At 53.3% G+C, this 10,453-nt stretch overlaps 1 protein-coding gene across 1 annotated transcript; it reads left to right on the top strand.

Annotated features, from left to right (window-relative positions):
• The first annotated feature begins 603 nt into the window (after positions 1-603).
• Positions 604-4,593, top strand: LOC112102393 (toll-like receptor 9). Its single transcript, XM_024193651.2, is given in 3 exon segments — positions 604-3,092; positions 3,095-3,918; positions 3,920-4,593. Coding segments are annotated over 3 exon segments (3,192 nt in total). The 5' UTR covers positions 604-1,183; the 3' UTR covers positions 4,379-4,593.
• Positions 4,594-10,453: the final 5,860 nt, after the last annotated feature.

The following is a 10,453-nucleotide window of genomic DNA, read 5'->3' as shown; positions in this document are numbered from 1 at the left end:
GTCAGTGCCCTGCATTCCTAGTGCGAAGGGCCCAGGCAAGTTGGGGCAATGCCCTGCGTTTCAGGCATGAAGGGCTCTGGCTGCGCCCTGCATTCCTAGCACGAAGGGCCTCAGCAGTGCCCTGCGTTCATAGCGCGCAGGGCCCCAGCAGCGCCTTGCGTTCCTAGAGCATGAGACCCCGGCATCGCTCTGCATTCCTAGCACGAAGGGCACCAACATCGCTCTGCATTCCTAGCGCGCAGTGCCCCGGCAGCGCCCTGTGTTCATAGTGCGTGAGGCCCTGGCAGCGCCCTGCATTTATAGCACACGTGGCCCCGGCTGAGTCCTGCGTTCCTAGCACGAAGGGCCCCAGCAGCACCCTGCCTTTGTAGCGCACAAGGCCCCTGCAGTGCCCTGCTTTCCTAGCACATGGGGCACCGGCAGCGCCCTGCATTCGTAGTGCGCGAGGCCCCAGCAGCGCCCTGCGTTCCTAGCGCGAAAGGCCCAGGCAGTGCCCTGTGTTTCTAGCACATGGGGCCCCGACAGTGCCTTGCGTTCCTAGCACGAAGGGCCCCATCAGCGCCCTATGTTCCTAGTGTGAAAGGCCCCGGCAGTGCCCTGCATTCGTAGCGTGTGAGGCCCCAGCAGGGCCCTGTGTTCATGATGCACGGGGATCCAGCAGCACCCTTCGTTCCTATCGCAAAGGGCCCCAGCAGCGCCCTGCATTCCTAGCGCATGGGACCCCTGCAGTGCCCTGCGTTCCTAGCATGCGGGGCCCCTGCATCATCCTGCGTTCGTAGCACCTGGGGCCCCGTCAGCGCCCTACATTCACAGTGTGCGAGGCCCCATCAGCGCCCTGCGTTCCTAGAGCACAAGGCCCCAGCAGCGCCCTGTGTTCCTAGCACACAGAATCCCAGCAGCACCCTGCGTTCCTAGCCCACGGGGCCTGGGCAATGCCCTGCGTTCCTAGCATGCAGGTGTTCATGACGTTATGGCTTTGGGCATCCAGCGCCCACCGTGGCCAGTCTCAGGAGAGGGGAAAATGACTTGACATCCAGGGATGGTGGAGGAAGCTGGGCTGGTGAATGGGGAGACCCTGAAGCGTATGCCTCCAATCCCCAGCCAGTGAGCAGCCTCTCTGCACCCCCTGCACACCTGGCTCTAAACTCTTCTCTTCTGCTTTCTGCTTTCGTAGGTGAGCAGGATGCTGTGGCAGGTGCTTCTGCTGGTGGAGGGGCTCCTGGGGACTGGCGCCTACTTCCCTAATTACCCTCCCTGCGCAAACAGCACAGATGGCAGGAGCGTGGACTGCAGCCTGCGTGGCCTCAGACTCATGCCGGATATATGTTCCATCAACGTGACCTTCCTGAAACTTGATGAAAACTTCCTGTCACTGCTGGCCAATGACTCCTTCTCTGGTGTCCCTCACTTGGAAAACCTCTCGGTCTGCTGGAACTGCAAGCCAGGGCAGCTGCGGAAAGCACATCAGGATTGTCAGCTGGTGATCCAGCCAGGGGCACTGGTCGCTCTTCATAACCTAATCAACCTGAACCTGGCAGGAAATAGCCTGAAAGCTCTGCCCCCAGTCCCCTCTTCCCTCTGCTTCTTGGACTTGAGTTACAACAATATCCTCGTGCTGGGCCCTCAGAGCCTTGCGGGGCTCAGCAACATGAGGGAGCTACTCCTAGGCAACAACTGCTACTACCGGAACCCGTGCAACACCTCCGTAACCCTCGCACAGGATACGTTTAAAACCATAACCTCCCTGAAACAGCTTTCACTGAAGTTTAACAACATGACTGAGGTTCCCCAGGGGCTCCCACCCACGCTGTGCCAGCTTGACCTCTCGGAGAACAAGATATCCCACGTGAGCCACCTGGAGAACCTCACCAACCTGAGATTGCTCAACCTGGAGTGGAACTGCCAGCGATGTGACCATGCTGCTCAGCCCTGCTTCCCCTGCCCAGACAACAAGTCCCTGACCTTCGACACGGATGCTTTTCAGAACCTCGTGAAGCTCAGGAGCTTGAACCTGCGAGGCAACTCCCTGTATGACCTCAACACCAGCTTCTTCAACAACCTCAGCCGCTTGGAGACCCTGGATCTGTCAGACAACTTTCTGACCTGCACCATTAGAAATGGCACCGTCTTCTCTATGCTGCAGTCAGTGCAGACCCTAAACCTGGGCTACAATTACCGTTCACTGGTGACCTTCGAGAACCTGACTCTATCTGAGTCCTTCGGCCAAATGAAAGCTTTGAAAAATCTCATCATCAATGGCTACTTCTTCAGGAACTTGGCTGCAGATGGGATCAAACCTCTCTTCAACCTAAGCAACTTGGAGACCCTCCACTTTCAAACAAACTTCATCAGAGATGTGAACCTGTCGCTCTTTTCTAAGTGCAGAAGCCTAAAGCTCATCAGTCTGTCTCAGAACAGCATTGCCTTCTCCCACCCTTGCGAGAGGAACGGGAATGGAGCTGGACCTTGGGGCCTCTCCCAGGAAGGCACTTCGGCAGAGAATCCCTGGCATTGGGCGGAGCCTAAAGGAAGAGCTGAGGAAATGGTGAGGAATAGCCAAAGCTCCCATCTCAACTTCCCGGCTGGCATTCACTGCAACAAGACCCTGGATTTATCATTCAATAGCATCCACAGCATTGAGCCGGCCCAGTTCAAAGGGCTAGAGGATATCGACTGCCTCAACCTGAGCTCTAATTACATTAGCCAGCCCCTAAATGGCAGCCAGTTCCTGACGCTGCAGTCCCTGAAGTTGCTGGATCTGTCTCACAATAGGTTTGACCTGTACTATGGCAGTGCCTTGCAAGAGGTCCGCCACTTGGTTGTGCTGAGCCTCAGCAATAACCAGTTCCACTTCACAATCAAAGGCCTGGGGCACAAGTTTGAGTTTTTGACAAACCTCAGCAGCTTGAAATTTCTGAACCTGGACAACAACCAGATAGGTATTAGGATCTCCAAACACCTGGAGAGCCATTCACTCGAGACTCTGATCTTCAGCAGGAACCGGCTGGACATCATGTGGATGAGTGGGAGGAATACCTACCTTGAGTTCTTTGCCAAGTTGCCCAAGCTAACGCTCCTGGACATTTCATTTAACAATTGGACTTCATTCCAGCCGAGGTCATTGACACCTTGCCCGAAAGCTTGAGAAACTTGTCCATCGCCTATAACAACCTCTATGACTTCCCATGGGACAAAACGGAAAGACTGAAAAGCTTGGAATTCCTGGACTTGAGTAATAATGCACTGGAGATGCTAGTAACAGATGGAGATTTCTCTAGGATGAACCTCACGAAGCTCACGAACCTCACAACCCTCAACCTCAGCTACAACAAGATCAGATCTCTTCATAAAGAGTTCTTTTCCAATGTCAGCTCCTTGCACTTTCTAAACTTGAACCATAACAAGATAAAGATGATAGATGAAAGCAGCTTTCCAAACACACTTCTCAAGAGCTTGCAGCACCTGGATGTGAGCAGCAATCCCCTGAGGTGCACCTGTGAAGCCCACTGGTTCCTCATGTTCCTGAAAAGCACTTGCATCATGATAGACCATTTCTCCACTAGCATGCAATGCGACCTGCCCGAATCGAAGCGAGGGCAGCCTCTGCTCTCTATGGACCCTCGGTCATGCCAGGATATATATGGCCACCTAAGCTTCCTGTGCACTTCCCTCATTGTGACATTCATAACCGTGCTTCCTGTCCTACATAAGCTATATGGATGGGATTTCTGGTATCTCAGCCACATCTGCCTGGCCGCAGTCAGAAGAGGCTACGCTCAGATGTCCACACCCTCCCTGGAGGAATACGATGCATTCATAGCCTTTGACTCCCAACACAGCACGGTGGCTGACTGGGTCTACAACGAGATGGTGCCCCACCTGGAGGAGAAAGGAAGGTTCAAACTGTGCTTGGAAGAAAAGAGACTGGACAGTTGGAAGGTCCAGGATTGAGAACCTCTGCGACTCCATCTACAAGAGCAGGAAGACCATCTTTATCCTGACGAGGGAGGGGTTCGGCAGCGGCTTCCTGAGGCACACCTTCTTCATCACCCAGCAGCGGCTGCTGGACGAGACGGTGGATGTGGTTATCCTGGTGCTGCTGGACCCAGATATGAAGATGTCCAGATTCCTGCTGGCCCGGAAAAGACTATGTGTGAGGACAGTCCTGGACTGGCCCGGCAACCCTTTTGCCCAGCCCTACTTCTGGCACTGCATGCGAGCCCTGCTTGCTCATGAGGTTCACCACTTTTATGACTCGCACCTGAGGAGAAGCATTGACAGTTCTGGGGCAGGGGAGCTCCTGCCAGTGGAGAAAGCAGTGGCCAGGCCAACATTGCGAAGGCCCCGAGAAGCAGCCAGAGCTTGTGCATTGCAATGATTGCTTCTCATCTGAGTGGCTCATTGTTTTGCCTTTTACCCACTGCTGAGGGGCAGCTGTTCACTGATCCCATCTGTGTGGCTGCTAGAACTCCCCATCCCAGCTTTACTCAGAGCCTGTGGGGACATTGGCCAGAACTAGCACCAGTGGCATGCAAAGAAGCTCCTCTCTGGTTTGTATTGTAAAGACTTTTCCCATTCTGCCAATGGTCAGATTCGCACCCCTGCCTAGCTTGGCTTTGTGCCCACCCCCATGCTGCGCACAAGGGGGCTAGGCTAAGTGAGAAATGCCCTTGGGATCCCCATAGCTCAAGTGTTCTGCTTCAGGCCCTCCCCATGGCAGGGAAGCAGCAGGGAGGTGAGGGCTAGGGCGCTAGGGAGTTTCTCCCACACACGCACCCGTGCAGCTGAGTGCTGTGCCTGTGGTGGAGACAGAAGCAGAGACGGGGAGGGCAGGCTGAGCCCAGGAGGGGAAGGGCAAGGGAAGCTTAGGGAGCAAAGGGAAGTTTCCCCGAGCCCTGTTTAAAGAAAAGAGCTCAGCCATCCCCACACGCTCCAGCCCCACAAGTCAGGCCCCCTGAAATCATGAGATTGATGTAAACCCACGAGATTCCAAAGCACCCAATGCAGCTGGGTTCTTTGGTTTGTCCCCTGGTTCCTGGGCTGTTAGAAACAGGCCACAGGGCTAGAGGGACCTCCTGGGTCCTCAAATTCAGCCCCACTGTCACAGGCAGCCCTGTCATAGCATCCCTATCATAAATGGATCAAGGTCTATTGTAAAGCTAGTCAGTGTTTGCCCCCACAGCTCCCAGTCATGGGGAGTTGGGCCTGAACCTCATCCCTCTGGTGGTTAGAAACTTGCTTCTAATCTCCAGTCTGAATTTACTCATGGCCAGTTTATATCCAGTTATTCTTGTGTCCACACTGTCCTTTAACTTCAAGAGCTCTTCCCCCTACCTGGAGTTTACCCCGGTGTATTTACAGAGAGCTGTCAGAGCCCCTCTGAGCCTGCATTTGTTAGGCTTAACCAGCTAAGCTCTTCCAGTCTCCTCTCATCAGCCAGGCCCCACCTGTCACCGTGCCTCTGTGGGTCACAACTGAGAATACCAAATTCAGGACAAACTGCTGAGAAATAGAGCAGACACACCCCAAAACTGGTGGTTATTCTCCCATAAGATATAACAAACCAGCAACAAAGGTAAACTTCTGTTTCACCACACTGGCTAACAAGAAGTCGGAAAAGCAGCCTCCTTAGGTATTCCAGTCCTGGATTCAACACCAAGACACTAGACTTAAAGATGAGTGGTTCTTTAAAACCAATTTCATCAAACAAAAGGGTCTTCTGATCCCAAAGGACCAGCCACACACCCAGGTCAATATACAACTCAGATCTTATCCAATAATCATGCTGTTAACAATCCTTTAGTATCTAAAATCTAAAGGTTTATTCATAGAAAGAAAGAAAGAAAGATGAGAGTTAAAATTGGTTAAAAGAATCAAATACATACAACAATTGCAAAGTTCTTGGTTCAGGCTTGTAGGAGTGATGGAATAAACTGCTGGCTTGTTAAGTCTCTGGTTGCTTCCAAAACATTGGAAGGTCCTCAGGCCCTTGGTTAGAATGCTCCCATTAGTATATGTCCATAGTCCAGAGGTTTGAGCAGGAAAGAGGCAAAATAGAGATGTTTCCAGTGCCCTTTTTAGCTTCTCTCAAGGGAAACCCATTGTTCTCCTTGTGGAAAATTACTGGTAGCAAAATGGTGTTTGGGGTCACATGGGCAAGTCGCATGTCCATGCATGAGTTCGCTTAGTCACAGCAGAAGCCATTACTTATACCCCAGATGGAACGTTCAGAGGAAAGTCGATTAAGTGTGGCTAGGCATCTCCCACGGTCCATTGTGAGTTAAGTGTTTCTTGATGAGCCATTTAACTTGAATAGTCCCTTCAAGATGTGCAGGCTAAATACCTTGTGGGCATTACCACAGGAGCAAACATATTTGAAATATAGGTATAGAGCCAAATTCATAACTTCAAATACAAAAATTATACATGCATATGTGACACATGGCCAGAAAGGGTTAAATATCCTGCCAAATAAATGACTAAAATTCAACCCTTAAAGACATGTGAGGAGATAACATTTGTGTTTTTATGTATTTCGTGGTCAATGATGTAATCAACAGTCCCTGTCTATGCTGTATTCTGATAAATCAGAGATCAAAGAACATTCTAGCATTTAAGGGAAGTGTAAATACGGAGTATCTCTGTATTTCATCTCTCTTTGAAATGTATAGCAAATCATCCATGAATGGTGGAGGAACAGGCGATTGTCTTATGTTAATTCGTATAGCTAAGTAACAGTGATAGATTGCCTGATGGATGGATGCCTTATGTTAATCTGTGTGAATAATTAAAGACGATGCTTAGGAGATAAGAGCCTATTGTTCCCTGAGGGACTCCAACTTGTCAAAGAAGACCTGAAATTGTATAAATGATCCTTGGGTCCTGATCCTTTTTATCTCAGATCTGCTTAAGCTACATCAGGGGAAGTTTGAGTCATAAGATGAGATCCCAGTTAAGCTGGTATGTCCTGGATATGATATTGGACAGTGGACTATAACCTATGAACTAAATTCGAAAAGAACTCTTTGCAATTACAAAGCTCACCATCTCTGCTATGAATCTGAACCTCAAGAATTGAACTCATGTCTGTATGTATAATGATCTTTTAACCATACTCTCTCTCTTTTAAAAAGAACAGGAGTATTTGTGGCACCTTAGAGACTAACAAATTTATTAGAGCATAAGCTTTCGTGGGCCACTTCTTCGGATGCTCTAATAAATTTGTTAGTCTCTAAGGTGCCACAAATACTCCTGTTCTTTTTGCAGATACAGACTAACACGGCTGCTACTCTGAAATCTCTCTCTTTTGTTTTTTTAAAATAAATTTTAGTTTAGTTAATAAGAATTGGCTGTATGCGTGTATTTGGGTAAGATCTGGAATATTCATTAACCTGGGAGGTAATGTGTCCGATCCTTTGGGATTGGTCGAACCCTTTCTTTTATATGATGAAATAAGATTTTCAGAAATCTTCATCATATTTGACTGGATGGAGGCCTAACGCTGGATCACTTTAAGGGAACTGTGCTGTTGGTTTCTGGACAACCTGTGAGGTAATAAAGAAACAGTTTTAAGATGGCTTGGTAAAATCTAAGTATTGAAAAAAATCCACCATTTTTGGGGATTATCTGCCCCATTCCATAGACACCTTACTTGGCATACTTTGTACAAGATTTGTTGTAATTATATAACAGTGGTAGCAACAATGATCTACATGGTCAGATTTTAATCAGATAACATCACACTACCATTCCCCTGATCCTCCTCGTAGCTCTTCTCTGCATCTGTTCCACTTGAAATTCTCCTTTCTTGAACATGGGTGATGTAATAGTCCGGTGCGGGGGTCGTGCCCTCTCAGGGGCCGTCGGGAGCCAGGCTGCCTCACTACGCGGCCCGAATCAGTCCTCGGGTTTTGAGGGTCTCGGGGTTCCGCCCCTCAGGCAGGAGCTAAACAAAAAGGCACCCTGCCTCTGCAAGGAGCTCCAGCCCCCAGTCAGGGCTGGACAGCAAATCAGTTCTAAGCTCCGGGTCTTGCAGCCGGAGCGGGGCAATTACAACATCACATAAGCCCAAACGCTAGCTCAGGGCGGGGCAACACACAAGGGTTCAAGGGGCTCAGGTCCTTGCAGCAGGAGCTGAGTCCTAGCAAAGTCAGGACGCCCAGGCCCTTAGTCAGGGCGGGGCAACAAACAATAGTTCAAGGGGCTCAGGTCCTGGTGGCAGGAGCTGAGCAATAACAAAGTCAGGAAGCCCAGGCCCTTAGGCAGGGCGGGGCAACAATCAATAGTTCAAGGGGCTCAGGTCCTTGTGGCCGGAGCTGAGCAATAACAAAGTCAGGAAGCCCAGGCCCTTAGTCAGGGCGGGGCAGCAAACAATAGTTCCAGGGGAGGCTCAGGTCCTTGCAGCAGGAGCTGAGCACAAACAAAGTTAGGACGCCCAAGCCCTTAGTCAGGACGGGGCAGCAAACAATAGTTCAAGGGGGCTCAGGTCCTTGTAGCAGGAGCTGAGCAATAACAAAGTCAGGGAGCCCAGGGCCCTTAGTCAGGGCGGGGCAACAAACAATAGTTCCAGGGGATCGGTCCCCTTTTGGGGCAGTTCTGGCCCTTGGGCAGGGAGGAGGAGAGACTGCCACCCGGCGTGGGGGTGGCAGGGGGGAACACAGGCCCACCCACTCCACTGTGTTCCAGCCCGGGGCCCTATCCGCAGCAGTCCGTCTGCCACGGGGTCAGTGGGGATCCTGACCGCAACACACTGACATAGGCTCGGGGTCTGCTATCCCCGGGCCACTTCCCATCTCCTCCTCCTCCATAGGTACCTGCTCATCGCTGGGCTCGGCAGCGGGGTCCCACACCATGGGCTCCTCGGCTTGCTGAGGGCTGTCTAGGTCGGGCCGCTCCTCCGGTCTCGGGTCAGGGGGACGCTCGGGACGCTCCTCGGGGTACCGCTCTCGGGGCAGGCTCGGCCAGTCCGCCTCGGGGTACCTGGCTCTGGGGAGGCTCGGTCCGTCGGCGTCAGGGTACCTGGCTCTGGGGAGGCTCGGCCAGTCCACCTCGGGGTACCTGGCTCTGGGGAGGCTCGGTCCAGCAGCGTCAGGGTACCTAGCTCTGGGGAGGCTCGGTCTAGCCGCGTCAGGGTACCTGGCTCTGGGGAGGCTCGGTCTCGCAGGAGCGTCTGTCCTCTCCAGCCACTCGGCTCCAACTGAGTGCTGGGGCCTGGCTTTTATACTTCCTGTCCTGCCCCTTGACTTCCGGGGGGCGGGAACAGGTGGCGGTGGCTCCGCCCACTTGGGTGCCTGTTCTGGTTCCTCTCTCTCAGGGGCCGTCGGGAGCCAGGCCGCCTCACTACACGGTCGCCTGGTGCAGGAGCTCCTGCTTTCTTCTCCCTCTAGCCCTCTCCTGCCGTTGCTGTTGCTACTGCTGTGGGAGGGAGTGAGTGCGGAGGGGGGGGCCTTGCCGGCCTGCCCCCCCCCCTCGCCTCCGGAGGGAGAAGCACCGGCCCCCCCAGCATCAACACCGTCTGGGGGCCCCCCTGCCTGCTTGCTTGCCTGCCCTGCCTGGCCGGACGCCTGCCGCCCGCTGCTGCCTGCGTGGGAGCTGCTATCTCCGTCGTGGAGTCCGGAGACCTGTGTTCCTGATACGAGAGACTGTGGAGGGGTTTGTGTGAGAACTGTGTTTTTTGAGTGACTTTGCCAACTTTGCTCCCGGGGTGGTGTGGTGCCTCCGGTCGCGTTCAGAGAGAGGACGGAACTGAGCCTCTCACCCGTAATTCCTCGGAGTGGGAGCCATCGCGTACGGAGAAGCTCTAGGGTCGACGTGGGGTCCCTCTGTCCCGTCCCCCGTCGCGAAGCGTCTGGAGTGTAGACGGTACTGGACCTCTCGTTCGTAATTCCCCGGAGTGGAAGCCATCGCGTGCGAGGAAGCTCTGAGGTTGACGTGGGATTCTCTTGTTCTGTCCCCTGAGATGGACTGTTGAGGAGGGCGCGGGGGGGGGTGCGGTGCCCCCCCCCTTCGACCATCTGCCCCCCCCCACTACCACCACCCCCACCGCCGACAGCCCCTCCACTGCCCCGCGTGTCACCTGGACCTGCTCTTCGCCCCCCGGCGGGGCTGTTTGCTCCCCCCGCCTTTTCCACCGTACGGGACTGTTTTGTCTGCTGCAGCGGGCGGCAGAGCCTACGCTTCACGAGCGCTGTGGGTGCACCTTTTTCCCTGCCTTGGATTTTGTTTTTTTGCCCCCCTCCTGCGTTTAGCTGGTGGGGTCCCCTTCCTGTAGCCCCCCCCCTGTATTAGTTGGCCCTATCCTACCCCGCCCTCCTCCCTTTTAAACCCTTTCGGTTTATCCCTTCCCCCCTTCTTCCCCCTTCCCCCCTCCTTATCGGCTTTAAGCCTGCTGGCTACATTCCCAGCGCAGCCTTGGCCTTGAGTCTTCAGCTGGCTGGCATTCCTGAGCCGCTGC

The sequence above is a fragment of the Terrapene carolina genome, unplaced genomic scaffold, assembly GCF_002925995.2.
Source record: "Terrapene carolina triunguis isolate 2854851 unplaced genomic scaffold, T_m_triunguis-2.0 Scaffold235, whole genome shotgun sequence".
Classification (NCBI taxonomy): Eukaryota; Metazoa; Chordata; order Testudines; family Emydidae; genus Terrapene; species Terrapene triunguis.
The sequence above is the reverse complement of the archived record's forward strand: the minus strand, read 5'-3'. Positions and strand labels throughout refer to the sequence as shown.